At 43.7% G+C, this 25675-nt stretch overlaps 2 protein-coding genes across 3 annotated transcripts in view; both read right to left on the bottom strand.

The window, feature by feature from the left end:
• RUNX2 (RUNX family transcription factor 2) overlaps positions 1 to 25675 on the bottom strand; it is a 232936-nt gene that overhangs the window by 72799 nt on the left and 134462 nt on the right. The gene's annotated exons all lie outside the window — the stretch shown is intronic.
• LOC122429552 (60S ribosomal protein L10) lies at positions 18968 to 19739 on the bottom strand. Its single transcript, XM_043449976.1, has one exon. The coding sequence runs from the start codon at positions 19680 to 19682 to the stop codon at positions 19038 to 19040; it is 645 nt and encodes a 214-aa protein (XP_043305911.1). The 5' UTR covers positions 19683 to 19739; the 3' UTR covers positions 18968 to 19037.

Genomic DNA, 25675 nt, shown 5'->3' with positions numbered 1-25675 from the left:
ACTCTCAGTGAAAGACTATGATGGAGGCACCAGTTCAATATATTTTTAAATATTTTAAAAAATACCTTCAGGTGATTAAAATCAAACATTTTTTCCCCCCAAAAGCAAATGTAAAGTTTTAAGGATTTTTGTTTGCTGGCTTCATGCTGAATTATCTAGTCAGTAAGGACATAGGAAGATTTTTCTTTGGTCTGCATAAAATGTATAAAGTATCGGCATGTCCATACACGCATGTATGTGGTTATAAACTGATATTATCTCTATTATATGCATACATATATGTGAACAGAGAGAGCGAGCCCAGGGAAGGGACAGAGTCACTACCAATGTCAGTTCCATGTCTCTTTCCAGAGAAGTAGGATGCTGTCCTCTTGAGGCTCAACCTGCTATATGCTCTGCTTATACTAGGATACCATGACTCTTCTGATTACTGAACACATCATCGGCCTAATTAGATGCCTTGGTTTTATTTCATTATGGCACATGCTCAAGAATTCCAGGCAGCTCACTGGAAAAGAAGGAATACAGTCTAGAAAGTAGAGTAAAACCAATGAAAGAACATCATCATTTGATTCTTTCTCTTCTGGGTCCTACTGCTTTCAGGGCCCTTCATGGACACAGAAATGATATCCTTTCTGTGCCCAGAGAAGGCTCTTCCTAAGAGTCCACTGGCCTAATGGCTAAACAAGTCCAAGAGATTCAGTAAAGCTCTGTCCAGTGTTACTGAGGATTGCCCAACGCGTATTAAGAAAGATAACTCGTGACTATTCGTCAGGAGATTTGGATTCTACGCTAAGAGTAACTTGTGAACTTCTCGGGTACAGAATTTTCTCATCTGTCAGATAACAGACAACCTAACTTCTAATTCTAAGAATCAGTGATGCAATGGATGCCTTACCTGTCACCATGGGTTACATACACACACAATCAGTGAATGTAATATAATGGAATGGTGAAAAGATCAAGCTGCTGTCTGACTAAAAAGTAGAATCCCGTATCTAAATCTGGGCCAGACTTGACAAGGAGCAGAACATGGGGAGTGTGTTCCTGGCTTTGCCACGAACTCGGTTGCGGAGCTATAGGCAAATAATTTATCATTTCTATGACTCAATTTCCTCCTATGACTCAACTTTCTCATCTATCAAATGAGGATCAAAGTATCTGCATCATAGGGATGTCATCAGGATGAAATGTAATAAAGCTGAAAATGTCCTACACAGGGAAACCACGGTGAAACCACGATGAAATACAGGTATTCATTCTTCAACTAAAATTCCTTAAGCACTTACTATGTACCATGAACTGTGCTAAGTCAGGGGCTCAGCGTACTTTTGGGGAGGTGTCAGATAAACAAATAATGACAACAATCTGACAAATGGCATAACTGAGGTCTCAATCAGCAAGGGGGAGTTGAAAAATAAATGCTTAACTTTGCTGTATAGCCTGGTACTCTCATACAACCTAGAGGGGTGGGATAGGGTTGGCGAGAGGAAGGGATATAGGTATCCTTTCAAGAGGAAAGGGATATAGGTATACTTATAGCTGATGCATGTTGTTGCAGAGCAGAAACTAAGAGAACATTGTAAAGTAATTATACCCTAATTTTTAAGAAAGACAACAAATAAAAATAAATGCTTAACTTTCAAGAGCAGACAGGAAGAGCTTGCAGAGGAGACGGCACTTGAGTATAAACTTAAAGGATGAGTAGAATTCAGTCAAGCAATTGAAGATGAAAAAGACATTCCAAACAGAAGGAACAGCAGGTGCAAATACACAGAGGTTAAAAAAGTATAGAGTGAAGCAACTTGCCAGAGCTGGGGTTCAGCCACAAGGGTATGGGAGGGAGGCGGTGGGGGAAGGTCAGATGCTGAATAGCCTTGTCCACCATGTCACAACATCAGAACTTCATCTTGCAAATAACAGGGGACCACTGAGATATTTTAGGCAAGGGTGTGCCACGGGCTGATTTATAGTTGCAGAGGACCACTTTACTTACAGGGGAAAACAGAACTAAACAGCAGTGCAGTTTGAGGCATGAAACCAGTTAGGGAATTATTTTTATATTATAGACCAGAAGATAAACACGGATGAGTGTCAATTATAGCAGGAAAGCATTTCAGACACAGAACAGAGAAACAGACAACATAGCACAACAAGAAGATGTAAGAGGTGAGGCGGAGAGGCTCAGCCTCCGGCTTCTGGTTTGGTCAAACAGGTGAACTGTGGAGAACCTGAAACTGGAAAACCTGAGGGGATTCCTCTTTGGGTGGAGGAGTTTGGTTAAAGTGGAGGTGGGGGAATCCCAAATATTTTGGAAGACATCCCCTGAAGCACCCAGGGGACATACTCAGGTGGAGATGCCCAGGAAGCAAACTAGAAATATGAGTCTGAGATTTCAAAGAGGATGGAGATGCATTTTCAGGGGTCACAGGAACCTGAAGCCACCCGTGTAAGTGACAGGGTCACCCGGGGAATGGGTATAGAGAATGAGTAGTGTAGATTCCATCTAAAATGGAATCTAAGAAGTCCAAACATTTAAGGGGTCAGCACGCAAGAGGAGCAGGTAAAGAGGTGGAGTTAGAGGAGGAGGAGGAGGGGGTGAGTGGTACCATGGAAACCAAAGTGGAGACAGCCCTCCTCCTGGACAGACACAAGCCAGGAGCTGCCCCCTTGCAGCTACTTCAGGGGCCCAAGGAAGCCTGGCAGGAAAGCAACCTCTCCTCCTGCTCCAGGGCCAAAGGCACAAAGTTAATTCAGCCACTATGGTAAAAGAAAGAGAACTCTCTTCCATGTCCTCTATACGCACTCCCCAGGTGACGTCATCCACACCTACGGCTCCAAGTGCATCTCTAACCTCTCCTGAACCTGAGGTTCACACTTCCAGATGCCTACAGGGCATCTTTTCAATAAGAATACCTTCACCAGCAACTGTGAGTGTGCACAGCGTCTTCTGAGTGCAATCTTGGTCACGCTTCTCTAAAATGGAAAATTTTAATACTCCTTTTTTTAAAAGGAATACTTTCAAACCTCCCCGCTGCACGGCAATCAGCCACCTCTGGGTCAAGTCACAAGCCAATCTGCGACTTTGTACCTGTCACGGGCACAGGTCAGAAAGTAACCAAAATGTGGTCCAGTCTAAATATCACACTGGGAACATCTACACCAGCATCCCAGAGGAGTGAGAACAAGACAAAACAGGAAGCAACAGCAAAAATCTCTAAAACTAACCATCTTTCCCAGCATGACTTTGGAGAAAAAGCCTTCCCAAACCCCATGGAGCAGTATATCTGACCACTTCTTAGCCTACCATTGGCACTCCAATAAGCTTAAGAGAAATACAGGAACAAAATCAAATAAACCCAGTCCTTCTTCTGCACCTTCCCCCTTTCTGCAGTCTCACTCCCAGTGTCAATCAGAATGTAACCAACCCTGAAGAATGTATATGGGGATGGAAGGAAAGAATCCATCTGTTATGGATGGAGACATGGCAGGGGTCCAGTACAAATAGTAGGAGTGATAGCATTTAGAGAACTGCAAACTTAACTAATAAACATATATCAAAGGACCTTGAAAAGAAAGTCTGAGCCACCAAGTTGGCCTGAAGATCTTAAGACCTTTTTCTTTTCCCTACATGGACACTGAACTCCAGAGGTTGCTAAATTCTAGAGCAGTTTATCATGTCCCTTGAGAAAACATGATGGTCACCTCTATGATTCCGCAATGGGCTTTTTTTCTGTTAATTTGAATGGAGGCCTCAGACTGGTTGATAGTTTTAAGTACCAGTTCACAGCACAAATTTTCATTCCTTAATACTAATCTGAAAAAACAAACTTCACTGTGTATTTTGAAAGGTAATTCAATTACCTGATCTACTTTGTCCCATTGAATTACCTTCAACTGAGTATCTACAAGGGGCAAAGCGCTATTTGAACTTAGCCCTAGTGTCAAGGATTAATAAAGAGGAATGTAGAAGGGAATTAAAACTGAAAAATACCACCCCAGCCAAAGTACCAGGCCGTAACTTCCCTCAATAGGTCTGCAAAGAGTCAAGACAGAGAGATATCTGCTTTTGGATTGGGGGGTGGGGGTGGTTTAGCAGGGGGGGAGTTACTAATCAATTATAAAAATAGAAGAGATTTAGTGTTAAGTCTTCTGAAAGTCACTATCTATCTACCTAGAATTGAATATTCAAGAATTTCTGCCAGTAAGTTTAACTACTGATAGTCAAGATCCAGCTCTCAGGCTTCTCTGGTGATCCAATGATAGAGAGTCTGCCTGCCAATGCAGGGGACATGGGTTTGATCCCTGGTCTGGGACGATCCCACATGTCATGAGGCAGCTAAGCCCGTGTGCCAACCTACTGAAGCCCATGCACCTAATGCCCCAGTTCAGCAGCAAGAGAAGTCTCCACAATGAGAAGCCCACACACAGCAAAAGAGACCCAGCACAGCCACAGATAAATAAATTTATAATAGTTAAAAAAAAATCCAGCTCACAGGCCTTCACATGCATAAAACCTTCCCTCCACCCCCCAAGCTGAAGCTGTTCCTGAACTTCCCTTCACGTTAGCTGCCACCTTCTCATGCTTATCTTATGCCACTTTCTCATTTCCTACCATTTTCTATCACACAGCCACAGTCATTTAACACCCGTGCTTTTTCCCCTTATCAGATTGAGCTGCCTTCTGGGCAATCTATATGACTAAGTCATCTGTGCATTCCCACAGGCCTTTTTAAAATACATACAGGTGGCTAGGACTTCCAAAACCATGCTTGAATAATAGCCAGGACATGGAAGCAACCTAAATGTCCATCAGCGGAGGAATGGATAAAGAAGAGGTACATATATACAATGGAATGTAACTCAGCCATAAAAAGGAATGAAATAGTGTCATTTGCAGTGTGGATAGAACTAGAGACCATCAAAGAAAGTGAAGTAAGTCAGAAAGAGAAAAACCAATATCATATATCATTATATGTGGAATCTAGAAAAATAGTACAGGTGAACTTATCTGCAAATCAGAAATAGAGACACAGATGTAGCAAACAAACATATGGATATCAAGAGGGGAAGGATGGGATGAACTAGGAGATCAGGACCTACATACATACACTAACAATATCATATATAAAACAGACAACTAATGAGACCCCAGTGTATAGCCCAGGGAACTCCACTTGGTGCTCGAAGGTGACCTAAATGGAAAGAAATCTAAAAAAGAGGGGATACATGTACAAATGATTCCCTTTCCAGTATAGCAGACACTAACACAACATTACAAAGCAACTATACACCAATAAAAAGTACCCAATAAGTGTCTGTTGAATAAATAAATGGGCCAGCGCCTGAGAGAATCTATATGTGAACAACCATTCTCTCTAGTAAAAAACAGTCCTCATTACAAAAACACCCAAGGCAATAGGAAAGCCTTGTAAACTCACATATCTTCCCTTCTTTTTCTGGATAAGAAATGAAAATTTGGACTTAATCTCTATGAAGCGCTCTCTGGGAGTCTGACACTTAAGGAGACTTTCAAGCTTCTTAGTATTTCCAAGAGCCAGATAAAGCTCTACAGACTCTTATCCTATTTCATACTTACTAACAAAAACGAACAAATATCAACTTTTCTTCCTCTTACAGCAAACACTAGACAGGAAGCCTGCCCTCCTCAAAAAAGATAAAATGCACAATGATTCATCACAATGTACACATTGTATTGTGTCATTAAATACTGAAATACACATATATGGATAATATAAAAGTATTACGAGTATTATTTAATTTATTTACCAACCTAGTTCTCCACCTAAATATTCCCTTAACCATTATGCAAACCATACTCTGATTCACTTTACCTTTCCTTCCAAGACAGTGATCTCCAGGGCACATCAGTAATGTGGCAAGTAGTTCAGAGGAAAATGTTACAGCCACTGATGCTAGACAAGGGGGAAAAAATAGCAAAGCAACTGAATCTGCATTAAAGGCTTGGGCAGACAGAATGAAATTATCCTGATCTTAAGAGGTGCTTTCAGGGGACTTCTCCAGCGATCCAGTGGTTAAGACTCTGCACTTCCACCAGGTTCCATCCCTGCTCAGGGAATTAAGATCCCACAGGCAGCAGCAAAGTCAAAGTGTTAGTCGCTCAGTCATGTCCGACTCTTTGCGACCCCATGGACTGTAGCCCATCAGCCTCCTCTGTCTACGGAATTCTCCAGGCAAGAATACTGGAGTGGTTCGCCATTCCCTTCTCCAGGGGATCTTCATAGTGCAGGCAAAAAAATAAAATCAACATTAAAAAAAAAAAATAGATGCGCTTTTGGGGTTGACAAATCACACGTTTCACTAGATTAAGAGCGATTTTTCCTTCTTATAAGAACAAAATCCTTTGGCCCAGATAATAATTCAAAGAATCTATACCTGAGATGTCTGGACCCGCTGCAGCTCGGGGGGCCTCGTCCCAAGACCTTATACCTGCTGACCACGGTGGCATTTGTGAAAAAGGCAAGAGAACTTCTGACTTTTTCACAACTGAGCCGGAGGCGGAAAACTTGACATTGGTTCTCAGACATGTGTGACTCCTTTCAAGAACTCCTGACTCAAAATTTCAGAGGGAAGTGGCCCTGTAATAACATCTCTTCTGAGAATAGTGCCATATGGTTTTAACAGAGGTTTATTTCCTGAACCCAAAGAGGGCTGCTGATTCTCAATCCAAGGAAAATAATTATGCAGACAATTTCACTCTATTACTCTCAGTGAAACCCATTCTGTGTGGTCCACACATGCCTGCTGACACCTTCAAAGAGACATTAAGCCATTTTTATGTACCGTACCCTTAATGGGTAGAATGCAAGGGAAATTTCCCTGAAGATTAGCACCTGTCGCCATGCATAAGGCTCCCCCACTTTGACTCTCATGTGTTAATACCCTGAGCAGGTCAGGAAAGAGGCAGGAGATGAACAGAGCTTGCAAGTAACAGCTAATTATCAGTCAGATAGGAGGGCAAATACAGACACACAGAGACACTGAGAACTTGAAATACTGCATCTCCCAAAGTCAACAGCAGTACTTCTGGGAAATTACTTCAGACACAACTGGCAGGTTGGGGGGGGGGGGGGCGGCGGGCGGGTGCTGGCAGAGGGCTGGCAGAGGGCAGTTGTTGCGGGGAGGTGGGGAGGAAGGGGGAACCACTCTCTTAAGTAAATGTTCACAGCATTCAACTGCTAACCTTAAAAATAAAATCAAAATAACACAAAAATAAAATCCTTCCGGGGCCATAGACGAACAACACAAATGCTGTAAAAATAAAGATTTCAACCAAAGAACACAACCATTAAAATATAGCGATCTCAAAGGAGACCACCCTTTAAGCCTAAGAATATTCCCCTAAGAACAGAATATGCCAGGTTGCCCCTGAATCTGAATTTTATTATAGTGGTTGGCTAGGAAATGAACTCATTTCTCCCTTTCAGGCAGTTAAAGATCACTGAGTTTGAACAGGAACCCAGGAAAACTACTTTTCATTTTGCCAGCATTCTTGGCACTTTGTAGAAAGAGCCTCTTTCCCCTATATTAGCGCTTTTTGCCTACCAATACCTACCACCTCTCTTTGAATCAGCTGAGAAACAACCAAAAAAAAAGAGTAAAATTTCTGAGATGTCCACAGGAATATTACAAAGTTGAAGCAGAGAGAGACAGAGAGCCATGTATGGCAAGCAGTGTCCAGACCCAGAGAGCGGGAACCAGATAGAAGCGGCACAGTACTCAGCACCAGGCAGGCCAGGACTGTTTTCTTTAGACAGCCTCTAAGTCGTGCCAAGAAACAGACGGATGCTGCTGAAAGAATATCTTCCACAGCTGGGCATCTGGGTTCTGTGACAGACAGCCCTGCTCCTGTGTGTGGTCTGTAGAATATATCGAAAGCTTGGGAGGGAGTTCTTGGCACAACAGGAGAAAAACCTAAGGCTGTTCTTTTTTTGCGGGGAGACGAAATGAAATTCCAACATCATACACACCGGAGTGAAACGCTGCCTCTCTTGCCTACACCCCAGACCTAGATTTTGTTTCTCAGTTTTGACCCTGTGTCTGCTGTCTACTGATGGATTGGGCAGACAAATCTCTCCACTCACTTTCATTTCCAGAAAGACTTTTACATCTCTTTGCGCCAACCAACACTAAGGCATTTTTTGTTTCGAACAATCCAAGGGAATGTTAAACAAACTGGAAATCTTGAAATTCCTTAAAAACAGAAACAACAGGAAACAGCCTCACCATGCCTGAAAACTATGTTGCCAAACCGGTTTTGGTTGAGTCTTCTTAAATTAAAATATATATATATATATATATCTTACTTTCCTTGATCAGATTTATTTCCTTAACTCTCTCTGCCTGTCTCTCTCTCTCTCTGAGTCACTCAGTCATGTCTGACCCCATGGACTGGAGCCCACCAGGCTCCTTTGTCCATAGGATTTCCCAGGCAAGAATAGTGGAGTGGGTTTCCATTTCCCATTTCCTTCTACAGGGAATTTCCCGGACCAGGTGATCGAATCCGAGTCTCCTGGACTGCAGGCAGATTCTTTGCCCACTGAGCCATTCTTAAAACACTGGACTGCAAGGAGATCCAACCAGTCAATCCTAAAGGAAATCAGTCCTGAATATTCATTGGAAGGACTGATGCTGAAGCTGAAACTCCAATACTTTGGCTACCTGATGCGAAAAACAGACTCATTGGAAAAGACCCTGATGCTGGGAAAGATTGAAGGTGGGAGGAAAAGGGGACGACAGAGGATGAGATGGTTGGATGGCATCACCGACACGATGGACGTGAGTTTGAGTAGGCTCCGGGAGTTGGTGACAGACAGGGAAGCCTGGTGTGCTGCAGTCCATGGGATGGCAAAGAGTCGGACATGACTGAGTGACTGAACTGAGCTGACCCAAGTTTTACTTTGACAGTATACTGGCTGAAACAATAAAGCAAGAACAGAGCCTAATAAATAGAGCCAGCCTCTACTGTGTATCTTTCAGAGTAAAAGGCCAGAGCTCAATAGAGAAAAAGAAGGCAAGCCTGGAAAATTAACCATTGACAGAGAGTAGCAGCCAGCTTCCAATCTCAATGGAATACGACATAACCTTCTTGCCTAGTCCACTCAATTAGCTTTGAAGATGCCTCTGCCAGGTGTATAGGTATCGCTTGTGTTCCGGAGAGGGGGAAAAAAATGCACATTATACAAACCTTGCTTAATAGGAATCTTAAAATAGAATAATACTCTGATTTATATCCATAAACATCACCCAGACAGTAGCAATTTTGTACAAAAGCCACACATACTCTTTATAGTCAGGAATTCCTCTAGTCTGGATCTGCTTTTTGATGTAACAAATCTGGTGAAGCCAATGCCTAGGAATCACTCTATCCCAATTTAAAAACTGAGACACTTTTGCTAAAAAAGAATGGGAGGGTATGTGGATTTCCCTGGTGGTACAGCATTTAAGAATCCACCTTCCAATACAGGGCACACAGGTTCAATCCCTGGTCAGGGAACTAAGATCCCACATGCCATGGGTTTACACCACAACTAGAGAGACGCCCATGCACACAATGAAGACCCAGCACAATCAAAAAATGAAAAAAGAATGGGAAGGTACAGTATTCTCCCACCCCCACTCCCGACAGTCCAGTGTCCCCCTTTCCTAAGACAGCTCCTGGGTTGCTTTTCTATTTTCCTCAGGTTCTAACTGGCAGAACTGAAGAACTATACCATTTTAATTCCCACAATACCATTATTATGTAAGTTTTTGTTAGATCTCTATTTTGGGGACTTGAATCCACAAAACGTACAAAAATTTCCCTGGGTGGTAGAGGTAGAAAGTTAAAATAAATCCGTTTCATTTCTATGGAAACTTTTGCCCTCCCAAAAGCCATGGTACCTAAGAGTCCTGAGCTAACAAATGTAAAAACGACAGAGAGTTTGGGGCATGCTTTCAGAGAGGTGTGTTAGGAAAAGGAACAGGCCTGGAAGTGACACATTTTTAATGCCCTAACTCCATGTTACAGAAGACACAGTGTCTGAGCACCAATGGAAGCACCTAGTGACCAAGAGATGTATTCCAGGTACCAAAGAAAAACAATCTGATCAAAGGACCATCGTGGACTCAGAAAGAGATCACAATGCTTTTTCTGAGTATCAGTGTCCACAGCGATCTTGTCCCCCAAATCTGAAGAACTCTGATCAGTGTCACTCTTCTGACATGTATTATATACTTTTCTTTGTAATCTCCCCTGGCAAGTATTTCTCAACTTTCCAACTCTACATGAGGTCCCTGAAGACACAGCTCATCTTTATTCTCCATTTTATCTCCCAAACCAAGAAGAGGTGCTGTTTCATTGACTGGTTTGGACAAAGTCAAAGCTTTTGCTATCAAGATTTTTCTATCATATGTTCAAATGCATATGAGTCAAGAGATGGAAAGAAAAGAATGAAAATTGATCATGTCGTTTGGCCATATCACTTTCTTGGATCACTTTACATGGCCTTTACATTCAAAGACAAATACTTTCTACTTCAAAAAAATATGTAAACAAAGAGCTGTTCATTTTTTCACCATCCTCCACAGTAACAATGCCTTTGTGGATGAGCACCTATGGCTTGACTCATAATTTTACACATGAAAACACAGCCATCAAAACTACAATTTGCCAGAGTGCTGTAGTTGGATTGACAGAAAAAAGTAATATCTACTTTTCCAGTGGCAACGGTGGTGTGCAGTAGCTTAAATGTGTTTTTCATTGTCGAAGGGGTCTGATTTCTTTCATACGGATATTGTTAGGGGGCCAAGGATTGGTGATGGAGTTAAGATGACAGAAAATGCAGCCGTGGCAGGAGAGACTGCACAAATGCTTCATGCGCCTCTAGTTAGAGATGAAAGGTGGGTGGGGAGTGAGCCCTGGGCTTTCCAAGCTCATGTCCTTGGAGACAGATGCTCAAAAACGGAGTATGAAGAGAAAAAGCTGAAGGCATTCAGTTCTTGGAAATCTTGCTTACTCTTTAGAGCTTATGTGTTAGAAGTCGATCTTGAGGGAATTACCCATAGTGGTTTTGAGGTTTCTGAGTAAAGAGGGAAAACGAGGGAAATTGCACGGGCATCCTGATTGACTTCAAAAGTTGATTTTATCTGCGCATTTCAGAACTGAATGAAAAGGAGGCACTTTATCCACATTTTCTCTATAATGTTTGAATGCTGGTTTAATTCTGCTCCAAACTCTTGCTCTGGATAGAAAATGGTCTTATCTTTAACAATAATCCCAACAAACACACACCATAAATTATCACAAAAATTTATACAGATCAAACCTACAGACCCATAGACTTGTATGCTTTTCTGACATTAATTTGTACTGTGGGAAACTTATGGCCTAAAGGTAAAATGGAAAAATCACTTAAAAAGTAAGTTTTAAATACTAGAATCAGAACCAATCTCTCATTTTTTCTCTTACAAATATTCTTTACAAACTATCCATTCATTTACCCAATAAACATTAGTTGGGTATGTACTATGTAGAGGGCACTTTGCTACAAACACTGAAGAAAATAACCTCCCATAATATATGGTCTATATCTTCAAGGATCTTACAAGCTGGTAGGTGAGATAACACCTAGACATAAGTGTGTGCTTAGTCGCTCAGTCATCTCCAACTCTTTGCAACCCCATGGACTGTAGTCTGCCAGACTCCTCTGTCCATGGGGATTCTCTAGGCAAGAATACTGGAATGGGTAGCCTATCCTCCTCCAGGGGATCTTCCCAACCCAGGAATCAAACTGGGCTCTCCTGCATTGCAGGCAGATTCTTTACCAACTGAGCAACCAGGGAAGCCCTAGACATAACCCAAGGCAATATATTTTAAAAACGGCAAAGTGTTGCAGTCAGAGTATTACAAGATTTTAAATGCCAGACATTCCTCCTGAAGGAAAGCTTAATGGAGTAGGTTCCATTTGAGCTAGAAAAGTGGGTGAGGTTTCAAAAGATGGAAATGGAAGATGCATACTGAAAGCAAAAGGCACAGCATGAAAAGAAATGTGTAACTACCAAAGGACAAGGCCCACTCAGGGAGCAGTAAGAACAGCTTGGCTATAGCGGAGCTTCTCAACACAAGGAGTGCCAGGCCCGGGGGGAGCTTGGTTTTGACTGTCACATCATGGAAGATGCACTACTGGACTTCAGATGTCAGTAGTCTTGCAATGCATGGAACAGCCCTACACAATGCAGTTTTCCCACATCCCTCAGGCCTTTTGGAAAATCCATTAGGCATTCAAGTAGGTGAAAAAATCTGGTTATAGTTACCTGACCCCACAACCTAACTCTACTTAAACATAAAGATTTTTTTTTCCTGAAGTTTTAACACACTGGATTTTCTAGGAATAAAACTACCCAGAAGTCAAGGGAAGAGAATATACTTTGGTTAGGAATTTTACCAAGAGCTGTACATTTTAGAAAATCTTTAACAGCAATGTCATTCTAGGTGTATGAGTCTCTTAACACACAATCTGGATCAATCTTAATTTGCAGCTGCCACACGTGAGATGATTCTATACAACATTCGAGCAGCTGGTTAGTTCATTAGTTTTCTAGCCTACTCTTTCCCAAGTATTTAGATACTAAAATATATAAATATAATTTTTTTTAAATTAAGTTATTTGATTTTTCCCTTTCCTTTATACTCCAATCCTAACATTGCATTAATCTTTTGGAAATGACTATCTAGATAGATATAGAAAATTTATTATTTCTTTTCAGAATAGTAAAGGGAGACTATTAGAGTTTTGTTATTAAAAAGAAAGGGTGCTGGCTCTAACACATCTGAGAACTACTGGACTAGAAAGTGTGTAAGAAAGTGAAGGGAGACGTAAAGATGAGACAGGGCCAAGATTAGACACATAAAGATAAGATGATCATGGTTTTGAGAAACCTGTAAGTGACAGGGTAACAACCAGAACCCCACAAGGGTGACACAGTGGAAAGCCATCGTGGTGAGATGATCAAAGTCTCTGGGTGAAGAGAACTTTAAGAGGAAAGAGACTGATGGGGACAAGAACAGTTAGTGACCCTGGCGTGTCACTCCCTTTCCTATGTCAACACAAGGAAGGGATGGTTTTTATAAAAGGATTTTGCGGCATTCGTTTCAGGGATAAAAAGATGGGGAAATTGAAGATGATTAGGAAGAAAGATCAGAGAAGGCAATGGCACCCCACTCCAGTACTCTTGCCTGGAAAATCCCATGGATGAAGGAGCCTGGTGGGCTGCAGTCCATGGCGTCGCTAAGAGTCGGACACAACTGAGCGACTTCACTTTCACTTTTCACTTTCACGCACTGGAGAAGGAAATGGCAACCCACTCCAGTGTTCTTGCCTGGGGAATCACAGGGACAGAGGAGCCTGGTGGGCTGCCATCTATGGGGTCACACAGAGTTGGACACGACTGAAGCGACTTAGCAGCAGCAGCAGCAGTAAGAAAGATAAAGATTTGGAGAGGAGGACTTCCCTGATGATCCAGAGGTTGAGACTCTGCCTTCCAATGCAGAGTACGTGGGTTCAGTCCCTGGTCGGGAAGCTAGGATCCCACATGCCTCAAGGCCAACAAAAGCCCGGAACATAAACAACAGAAGCAATATTGTGGCAGGTTCAATAAAGACTTGAAAAACGAGAGAGAGATTTAGGGGCTGATCACAAAATCAACATGATTGCTTAGATGAGAGGGCAAGGAAACAGAGAGAGGAAAGCTGAGTTCAGGGCGCTGGGTGACGTCCACTTGTGGGAGGAGGTGGGAGTTTAAAAGATAAAGCGCCAGAGGAAGAGGAGCAGTCAGACAGGCGGGAGGAAGCCTGAGTAGGATCCAGCAGAAGCCAAGGACTGGGGCAAGAGGACGTAATTGAGAGGGTCAGTGCCTGGAGAAGTTGAGGCTGGAGATCAGGAGGAGGCTGCCAGAGGGAGGCTCGGGTCCTCCCAGCAGCTGAGCGGAGCGGCTGCAAGCGGCCAGGGGTGAGTGCGCGTGAGGAAGCGGAGGTTACAAGTCTAAGAGACTCTTTCAAGAAGTTGGGTGGCTAGAGAGAAGAGAAAGAGCGTATTAGCTCAAAGAAGGAGAAAAAAAAGGGATGTCTTAGGAAGGTAAATCTGACCTGATAAACAAAAAATATGGCAGGGACTGGTTTTCAGTTTCTTTATCTGTTAAATAAATGAAGTGAGCCCCAGGGGCCTTAGGTAAGACTTTAAGATTCTCTGATGAGCTGCTGGGACAAATCACACTGGGTAGGAAATGAAGCCTCGAAACAAGTCTTGTTTCGTGGAAACAGGATTTACCTCTCTCTGAAATTGAAAGACAGAAAAACAAATGTCCACTCGTAGGAGGCTCCTTCTACAGACGACAAAGCACTGTAATACTTGAAGGGCTCCCACACCCACCCGTGTCGTGTCCAACTCTTTGCGACCCCGTGGTCTGTAGCCCACCAGGCTCCTCTGTCCATGGGATCCTCCAGGCAAGAATACTGGAGTGGGTTGACATGTCCTTCTCCAGGGGCTCTTCCTGACCCAGGGATCAGACCCAGGTCTCCTGCATTGCAGGCAGATTCTTCACCATCTGAGTCACAAGGGAAGCCCATGAAGAGGTGCCCAAAGTCAGACTGGCCACCTTCTCAAGAGACCTGACAGCCCACTGCACAACGACATCCCAGCCAGGCAGGAGCTCAGGCCGGGACATCAGAGCTGGATTCCAGTCCTGGCTTTGCAACCCACTGGGTTTGAGGACTTGGTCCTGTTCCTTAGCTCTTCCAAGCCCTTTCCTCTTCTTTCACATTGACAAGTGTTAGTTATCTATGCAAATTTTTGGCCACACCCTGCAGCCTGTGGGATCTTAGTTCCCCTACCGGGGATCCAACCCACACCCCCTGCATTGGAAGTGCAGAGTCTTAACCACTGGACCACCAGGGAAGCCCCCCCACATTTAAATTGAGATCACACCAACATTCAGTCATAGAACTGTCACGTTACATAACATAAGGTATTATTGGCATTCTTAATATCTCAGGATTAGTGTTCCTGCTGTAGTTTAAGAGGTATGAAATGGAGGCATGGAAAGATGCAGTGGCTTTCCTAAGCTGCCGCAGATGCAGAATGGAGCACAAATTTCAAAGCTACCAACACAGTGACCACACCGGCAAGTTCAAGTTCCTTCTTAATTGACTGAACAGTCTGCACCAGCTCAGATCAACAAAGTATTGATAATGATCCACAAGGTAAGTGCGGTATCAAAGTTAGAGTCCTTGAAGAATAAGACTCTTGTGACCAGCGATATTTATTCTCTTGCTAAATGCATCGCATGAAACCCCTAAATGTGCTCAGTCACTTCAGTCTTGTCTGATTCTTTGCAACCCTATGGATTGTAGCCCACCAGGCTCCTCTGTTCATAGATTCTCCAGATAAGAATACTGGAGTATGTTGCCATGCTCTCCTCCAGGGGATCTTCCTGACCCAGGGATTGAACCTGGGTCTCCTGTGGCTTCTGCATTGGCAGGTGGATTCTTTACTAGTTGAGCCAGCTGGGAAGCCCCTTAAATCCCTAAAAGACACGTAATTAACCATGAAGACAGGAATATTTCAAAAGAATGGATTAAGAAGATGTAGTGTTTTGGGGCTTTCAAGTTCCCAGTGCAGGGGGCCCAGGTTCGACCCCCTGTCAAGGAATCCCACATACTGCAACTAAGACCTGGCACAGCTAAATAAATTAATAATAATAATAATAAAAAGTAACATTTCCATTCCACCGCCTCTTCTGATCTCGGAAGCCTGACCCACCTTACCCACCAGGCCAGTACAGGGTTCAGGAAGAGAAGGACGTCCAGGATCTGGTGTCCAGAGGAGCCTAGCTGGCTGGGCACTGGGCCCATTTGAAAGTGTTCCGCATGACCAGGGGACACCTCCAGTGTCTCTGGGGACTCACTGTCCCCACTGTGCTTTTCTCAGGACTAAGACCCCGCCTAGAATCACTATAGAAACTTGGAGCTTTCAGAGTACCTGTGGAATGCCTACAAGGAGTGGCCTGGCCAAGGCTTATAAACATGTCACAACACAGGTGACCTTAGGTCAAAAACAGGCCCCAAAGACACTGGCTAAACTTGTCTTGGGTAAAGACAAAAGAAACAGTGTCACACATAAACTCTTTAGAGTTTATAAACCTCTTATATGTGCAAAAGGGAGCAGATCTTGCACACGAAGCATCAACGAAGCTCCCCTCAGACTCCCCTCGTGTCTGAAAGCGGTGGTGCAGCCACGTTACAGACAAACGTCCCAGACACATAAGAGGCTGATGGGGTCTCCGTGTGCAACGAGAGGCTGTGATTCACGTCCTGCAGAAGCCATGTCCAGACAAATTAAAAAACTGTACATCCGACTGAGACACAGTCAGCTGCCTCAAGTTATCAAAATGACAACGTCTGCTGTCACTAAGGATATGATCAAATTCATTCGGGTGAAATGAGCAAACTGAACCAAGAGGCTGTATCTATCTGTTCAACCCTCTACAGGTTCTGAGGGAGGAGATCCCTCTACTTTCGGTAAGAATAAGTGCTGGATAATGCGGTGACACTGGTCTCAGCTGGTTCTTCCAGCTCTGTAAAGAGCAAAGGAAAGGACACAAAGATCTGGTTTGAGGCAGCTCATGCCAACCAAGGGCCACTTGGAGACACAGCCTGGGGAGGCTGACACTGATCAAAATGAAACAAAAGATTTGCATTTCATTTCATATTATTCTCAGGTCATCATCCGAGTACACTAAAGGGAAAAAATAAATGCTTATATGTGGGGTGCTTTCTTGGGTTTAGCAATCACTTCACAGTTCATTTATTCCTTCTAAACATTAGAATTAACTACCACCTGCCAGGTACCTATACATTAGGATAAAAAGACCTAGTCCCTGATAAACAACCTATAGATGTTCATTTGGGAGCTCAACTATCTCTGTTGTTGAGAACATTTTTCTAATTTTTAACACAATTCACCATGAGTCCAATTCGTTGTCCAGTGAGTCTTATCCCATAAGTTAATAAAGATAAAAACATTCCTATTAATTAATTTCCTGGATAAAATAAAGATTTGGATGCAAATATTTCACTGTATTCTTCTGGCTGAAGAAGAGTAACAAACTGAGCTACCTCTTCTTGCCAGGGAATAACTAAACTAAAAGAAAAAAAAGAACAAAAGTAAGAGGAGAAAAAAACTAGTGTTTTAAGAAAAGCACTGGGACTTCCCTGGAGATCCAGTGGTTAGGATTATGCACTTCCACTACAAGGGGCACAGGTTCGATCCCTGGTTGGGGAACTACGATTCTGCATGACATAAGGTGCAGCAAAAAAGAAACAAAAGGTACTTAAATAAATGTGAGCATCACTGTAACAATCTCTTTGCTTTACTACTATGACACATGCCGAGGGACTCCACCAGTTTTAACTCTACTGGCAAGACAAAAGGAAAAAAAAAAAAATACCCAATATGCTAAATGAAAGAAAGACTAATGTGTGAAAGATTTTTTTTTCTCCCCAGCTAGAAAAGAAATATCTCCATCCTTTTGGAATAATATGGGAACGTAAAATGACTTCATGTCAGCCTGTTTAACACATAACCCACCTTATAGTGTTTTTCACTGACTTAGTCAATTCACTCAATCTTTAATATGCCTGAAGATGATACAAATGCTTCCTTGTACAGACTTTTCCTCTTGCTTCTGGGTCAGAAGATTTTACTTCTGTTGGAGAGCAAGGGCGTGTCTTCTCTTTCCAGTAGAAGGTATCACCCTGTATTCTGTTTCCTGTGCTCATAAAACCAGACAGGAAGACAGAGAAGTGACCCAGGAACTAAACCATTTGGTGAAGACCCCTCCCCTTTTATTTTTTTTTCCATTTATTTTTATTAGTTGGAGGCTAATTACTTTACAAGGCCCCTCCCCTTTTAAAAGCCACTGATCAATACTTGATAGAAAGAGAAACTGGCTGTGACACGCTCCTGTTTTGGCTCAGATCCACAGTGACCGCAGTTCTGAGAAGCTCGCTGTTTCAATGCACCCTTCACACAGTTCCAGATGGGGCTGACCTCAGCCTCGGGTTCTGGCCACTCAGTACAAGTCTGGGCTCAAGCAGGTAACTTGGTTCTTTCTGACATGAGCACAGAGAGACGATATTAGACTATGGCTCATAAAGTGGGCTCATGGGTGATGCCTTCTGGACATCAATGTCAAAATTAACCTGTAGCTGATGCCTGCTCACTTGCATTCAAATTATTTTGCTCTGAAAGGGAAATGTTTACTCTTGTACACATTTGGTTTCAACCTCTGAAACCATTGCTTGATGTTAATCTGAACCACTGGACGTGTGCTTTAGAACACAAACCCAAGTCCCTCGTTTTAATGACATCAATTAGAAGGATACTGTCTATAAAATTCTACTGTGAATAGTTGCGTACTGTCACCAAACAAGCCATTAAAACCAGCGCCCTAGTCCTGATGAATTACTTAAAACTATAGCTCACAAATTAGAGAGTGTTCATTATCTCATGCTTAAAGTCAGTTTTTAGCCAATTCAAGAGTTCTCTCATTCATGTGTCTGTCCATTCTCACCTAATTCTCCAGGAGCAGTTATGTGGTCTTCTACACCACTGTTACGTGGTCATCTGAGAGGCTCCCCGGTGCCAAGGAGGAGCAATGAGTGACAGCGACCAGGCCCCCTGCCTTCCTGTTCCCCTGGTAAGGATCAAACCAGCACTTCCCACAGATTAGAAATAGAAAACAGCTTACTTCACTGATATAAATAACTCTGCAGTGCCCTTCACTGAGTCCTAAAACCTTTCATGTACTAAAACCAATTTCCTTAAGACAGATTGTCAGGAATGGAACCCTTTTTCCCCTTTATTTTGAATCCGTGTGTCTCTATATGTTTTTTTTTTTTTTTGACAGGAAATAGCATTTATTGGTGAGCGTGATTAAGGAGGGAACAGAGCTGATGCTCATGAGTGCAGGGCCCGCCATTTGTCCAGGGGACCACGATTAGGGATGTATTTGACCCCACAGCCGTCCGGGATGAGTCGCTTTTCTGCCACCATGTTCTCAAATTCATCCGCATTGAACTTGGTAAATCCCCACTTCTTGGAGATGTGGATCTTCTGACGGCCAGGGAACTTGAACTTGGCCCGGCGGAGGGCTTCAATCACATGCTCCTTGTTCTGCAGCTTGGTGCGGATGGACATTATGACCTGGCCAATGTGGACCCTGGCCACTGTGCCCTGGGGCTTTCCAAAGGCACCACGCATACCTGTCTGGAGTCTATCAGCTCCAGCGCAAGACAACATCTTGTTGATGCGGATGACATGGAAGGGGTGGAGCCGCACTCGGATGTGAAAACCATCTTTGCCACAGCTTTTCACCATGTACTTGTTGGCACAAATACGGGCAGCCTCCAGGGCTTCAGAGGAGAGCTGCTCATACTCATCTGACACCATGTGGCCACAGAGTGGGAACTCATCCACTTTGGCCTTCTTACGCCCCAAGTCGAAGATGCGGATCTTAGCATCAGGGACACCTCGGCAGAAGCGGGACTTTGGGTACGGCTTGTTCTTACAATACCGGTAACACCGGGCGGGGCGGCGGCCCATGGCGACACCAGGATCTTCAGTGGCGTGCCGAAGGGAAAGAGCTGTGTGTCTCTATATGTTTTATGCATCTTAATTAATATCTTCTATTTATGTTTACTTGCATGAATGTCACACGAATGGTGGAGTGGGGGTTCAATTTAATAGTATTCTAGTTTGACAAGCCAACTCAGATCATGCATTCTAACCACAGCTGCCATGGGAACATTTTTAAGACTCGTAATTAACGTCTACTGACAAATCAGGTTTAAAAAAAAAAAAACTGCAGCAAGAGATTAATGTGGCTAATTCATTTAACAGATCTTACAGACTGATGGAGCAAACTATATGACAGGCACAGAAGAATACACAGGATCCTGGTAAGATATAATCCCTCACAAAACACAAAGATGAAAAGAAAAGGAAACTTCAGCCCAGTGCTCTCACAGTTTGGCTTCCTCCCACACACTTCCTGCCATCAAGGGTATGCAGTCCATGCTCAGAACGTCGCTTGGAAGAGGGCCCAGACGAGGGCCGAGAACAACAACAGTACATACTAGGTGCTCAGTAAATACCTGTCAACTGTATGGAGACACCTTCGTTCTGCACTGTCCTTCTCCACAGTGTTCACACTGACTTGAAAGGCACAGAAACTCCCAAACAAGAAGTTTCAATCAACCCTGACTCTCATCACACTTGGGTTGTGGAAGGACTTTCCCAGCTGGCCTCCTTGGCCCCCTATGTTCCTCACCTCCTGTTTCCTCCTTGCCTTTGCTTCCTCCTGCCTCTCCCACCAAACTAAAACATCCCCCTTGCTTCCCGATGTTGGAGCTCTTCCATAGACAGGCAAAACTTACTGCCATCCCTGCATGTAGAAATATCAAGCTTTCCCCTTCCAACTCTCCTGCTGGCAAACCCCCAGAGCCACCCTCCTGCTGCCCCTCCGGCTCAGACTCTTCTGGAGCCCGCCCAGCCCTGCATCCTTCATCCAAGTCTCCCCATCCGGCTGGGTGTTCCTCTCCTCTCCACTCATGCTCTGATCCACTCTGGCCCTTCTACTGGCTCCCCCTTCACACGGCACGGTCCCTCCTCCCCGGTGCCTTCGATGAAGGTCTTCAACTCACCCAGTCATGCACACCCACTGTCTTCAGGACTCAGCTTCCTCCAAGTCATTTCAACTTTCTTTAGGATTTCTACCACACACTAAGGATGCTAAGACTCTCACATTTATGTGGCAGTTTACAGTAACAAACTTATTAGATATGATTCCCTATGATCACCATTAGAGGTGGGTTTCATCATCCCCATTTTTCCATTGATGATGCCAAGGCCCCAAGAGACCAAGTTTGTCAAGGACACATCCCCCTGAAAGAGGGGCCCTGGAGCTCCAGGCCTGTAACGAAGTCCTAAAGGTCCTGCCGTTGTGCCACCTCCCCCTCGGGGTCCTCCCCGCTTCCGTGATCCCCTTCCGGAGAACACTCTCAAAGGCTGTGAACCTTTTAGGATTTCCCTAGAGCTTCCGGGGTTAAGAATCCGCCTGCCAACGCAGGGGACCCGGGTTCAGTCCCCGGACAGGGAAGATTCCACATGCTGTGGGGCCGTTGAGCTCATGCACCACAACTACCGAACCCACGTGCTAGAGCCCGTGCTCCGCAGCAGGAGAAGCCCCCACCAGCCGCAACTAGAGACCGCCTGCATTGCAGAAGCCAAGACCCAGCACAGCCAAAAAATAAACACATAAAGTCTTTTCAGAGAGGCTGTGAACTTTTAAAATTCCTTCTCCCTACCTCCTGTCCTCCGTTTCCTCTTAAACTTTATCAGACCATCTTGTGAACCTGTCCTTCCACAGACATTTCTTTTGCCAAGATCACCGATGGCTTCCGTATGGCCAAACCTAATCAACAGTATCCGACACGGTCAGTGACGTTATTATTCCGGAACTGAGTCCCCAGCTTCCTGGACACCACACTCCTCGGGGCTCCGCCTACTCGCTGACGGCACCCCCTCAGTTTCATTCATTGGTCCCTTCTCCCAGTTCCAATTTTCAACTGTTGGGAACCACCCCAGGGCTATGTCCTTGGCCCTCTTCCCTTCTCTATCTAAAAATATTTATTTCAGTCTCACAGCTCCAAATAGCACTCCAGAGCCACTCTGTTGCCTGAACTCCAGATCCACAGTCTACACCCAGATGATCTGGGCCTTCCAGCACCAGCCTCTGCCCACAACTCCCTCTTTGGCCTCATGGCCTGACACTTCCCCCTTCTCTCTGCTACAGCCACACTGGCCGTCTTGCCCCTCCGTAAACATGCCAAGGAGGGGCTTCTCTGGTGGTCCAGTGGCTAAGACTTCACACTCCCAATGCACGGGTCCCAGTTTGATCTCTGGTCAGGGAACCTGATCTCAGATGCTTCAACTGAGAGTTTGCATGCTGCAACTAAACCTAGCCCTAACTCAAATAAAGATCCCACATGCCACAACAAAGATTGAAGATCCCATGTGTTGCAACTAAGACCTGGTACAGCCAAATAAATAAATAAAATTATATTTTAAAAAAATGAAAAACCAACATGCCAATGAGCTTCTTGATGCTTTTGCTCTTCATATTCCACTGCCTGGATCCCTCCCCAAATGTATAACTTAATTCAGGTCTCTGTTCAAATGCTACCCATAAGCAAGACCCGTCTGACTTGCATAAAAGAGGACCCACCTCCCGTGGGTGATCTCTATCCCCTGACCCTGCCTCCTTTTCCTTTAAAGTGATTATCACCACCCTGCATATTTGCATACTATATATGTATATGTACATATGTACATGTTTGCTTACTATTGCCTTCCTCCAACAGGAAGCAAACTCCATGAGGGAAAGAAATTTGTCTCTTTTGTTAAAGGCTATCTCCCTAATCAGGCTTCCCAGGTGGCGCAGTGTAAAAAAATCTGCCTGCCAATGCAGGAGACGCAAGAGACATAGGTTTGACCCCTGGGTTGGGAAGATCCATCCCATGGAGTAGCAAATGGCAACCCACTCCAGTAATCTTGCCTGGAGAATTCCATGGAGAGAGGAGCCTGGAGGGCTACAGTCCATGGGGTTGCAAAGAGTTGGACATGACTGAGCACACACACACACATTCCCCCTAACATCTAGAAGAAATTTCTGGCATAAAGCAGGACTTAATAAATACTTGTTGAAGAAATGAACATACGATAACATCACATAAGTGAATAAGTATAGACCATCCAGTCATTTAGTAATTACAAATGTTATCATCTGAACCATATTTCAATTCCTTAAAGGCAGAACTTTCTACCTTACATTTCAATGTGTATGTCATTGGTATAGTTGTGGGCACACAGTAGGTGCTCAGTAAAGACTGTGGCTGTCTGACTGATTTGAGCAATGCAGAGAAAAGCAGGACCAGAATTTCAAGGATATTCAGCAAGTCATTCTTTTTAGGTAATTCTGTGTGTGCAGATTTTTATGAAGAAAATGAACTTGACAGACCCCTGCCCTGTGGGAATATAGTGCTATGATATTGAAAATGAAAAACCATAATGTATGTGGAATTTTAAAAAAAGAACGTAAATAACTATAAATAAGTCAGACCCTTATGGCAAGCACCCAAGCTGAAAGAAATTCAACTAAAAGATAGGAGAACAGCGGTTAAGGTTAAAGAGGAAATGTGGGATTTTAACTAAAGAAATCTAGAAAGAAATATGAACTGAAGGATGATCCATAGAAAAGAGGGAGGGGAATTAACCCAGAGCGAAGGAAGTAGGTAGCAGTTCAAAGCTACAGGTGCTGGCACTTCCCTGGTGCTCCACTGGCTAAGACTCCACACTTCCAGCACAATGAAGATGAAGGATCCTACATGCCATAACTAAGACCCGGAGCCTCCAAATAAAACAACAAACATTAACCGAAAAAAAGCTACAGGTACCTGTCAGGGTTCAGAACCAAAGCACGCAGCCCCACATCCCTGTGGACAAGAGGAAGGAATACGAGGTTTTGCATCAGTGGCACCACCGACTTCAGACTCAGACTCACTCACAAGAGAGCAGCAGCTCTGGAATTTCAAGGCTTTTCGAGGTTAGGTCATGTTTCCAGATCTTTCCTCAAACTAGCCACGCTGTCCTGCCACAGATCACTACCCATCAGTTTTATCTACAAAAGGAATATGTGACACCTGGCAGGTTCATTAAGCTAACTACTAGAAGATTCTGCTAGCAGTCTGCTAGTCACATACTTTTAATGGAATTTTTTTATATCAGAGAGGAAAAATAATAAGAAATTATTTTTGTTGACTTAATTTACATGGCAAGAAGGACTGGAAACTGAAGAAGGGTGTACTGTATTTGCCATTGAACACATAGTTGGCACTGAACAAAGGTATAATTTGTGGAGGTTATCATAGCTGGTTCCTTAGTAACTCAGTATTTCTTTGTGGTTTTTCAACATTACAAAAGTGAGGTAAGAATTCTCTGTGTTATAGTTTCATCAAGAATTTAAGATACTTAACATCTTTAAGATACACTGCCTCTGAATTAGCACTAGATTGTTTTTACTGTTTGTTGTGGGGAGGGGGGTTGTTTTCTTGTTTCTTGTTTGTTTTTTGACTGTACTGCCCAGCATGTGGAATCTTACTTCCTTGACCAGGTCTAGAATCTGCAACTCATGCCTTGGAAGCACGGAAACTCAACTACTAGACCACCAGTGGGAAGTCTCTGGATTGTTTGTAATTTCCTATCCCAGAAGACATCATTGCCTCTGTCATTTGATCAGAGCATCTTTATTTGTCCTAGTCCAGGCCTATAAGCTTCCTTGTCTTATTAATAGGGGAGACACACTTTAGAATGACCTCTTCAAACTTTCCCAGAGCTCTGGACCACAAAGACTGACTGAGCCTATTATTTTTTTCCCTCCATCACAGGCCCTCCTCAGCCAAGGCATCATCACCCTGGCTTATTTCTTCTGCTTGGTTCTGTGGAACAGACTCCCAACTTACATAAAAAATCAGACACTAGACAGGCTGGTTTTCTTTTTGCAAGCTCTGAATAAAAAATAATAATAATTCAAATGACAATTCCAGGTAGATAAAGTAGCTTAACACAAAACCTCTTCGAAGGATGCTTCCTCCTTTCTCAGATATCCTTATGAACTGAGGATGTGTTAGATTTCAGAGATTACTAAGAAGTTTGAATCTACGTGGTATCATTTTCACACTTCTAGAACTTCAGAAATAGGAAAAGCCACTGCCTGATACCGGACCTTCCTTCCACTTGCCCTTCACCAGACACCGTCACTCCCAAGGAGATGGGCCAGGAGAGAACCAGTAACTATACTACCTGCTGTCTGAGCTCTCCCTGTAGGCTTTTTCTGATAATGTGTGAGCTGCTATGCTGACGAGATCGTCTCTTTCCCTACATTTGTTTCCCTCCATTAATTGGTTTAAATTGGCTTTTTTACTTGTATTTGATTCCTACTTACTTTGGGGGGAAAAGGCTCATAAAAAATAGCTAGTTTTTCCAGTTAGAGTAACCTAAAGTTAGTTTGATTGTGATAATGTTTTCTGCACTTTTCTTTCAATTCTCAGCAGGAAACTTTTCTTGAATTTGGTTTGAGTCAGACTAAGCTGTTTTTAAACATTAAATGTTCGACTGAGATGTGTGACCCTGGGCAAGTCCCTTAATATCTCAAGGCTTCTTCCTCACCTGCAAAATGACATTTTCTCAGCCTACTTCACAGGGTTATTATGAAATCAGAAGTTAACGTGTGTGTATGTGTGCACTCAGTTGCTCAATCGTGTCTGACAATTTGTGACCCTATGGACGGACTGCAGCCCACCAGGTTCCTCTGCCCATGGGATTTTTCCAGCAAGAATACTGGAGTGGGCTGCCATTTCCTTTTCCAGGGAATCTCCCCGACTCAGGGATCGAACCAGCGTCCCCTGAGTCGGTCGCCTGCATTGCAAGTGGATTCTTTACCACTGAGCCACCTGGAAGCCCCTAAGTTAACATACACT

Source organism: Cervus canadensis, chromosome 28, assembly GCF_019320065.1.
Source record: "Cervus canadensis isolate Bull #8, Minnesota chromosome 28, ASM1932006v1, whole genome shotgun sequence".
NCBI classification, from domain to species: Eukaryota; Metazoa; Chordata; class Mammalia; order Artiodactyla; family Cervidae; genus Cervus; species Cervus canadensis.
This window is presented reverse-complemented; position numbering and strand designations above follow the sequence as displayed.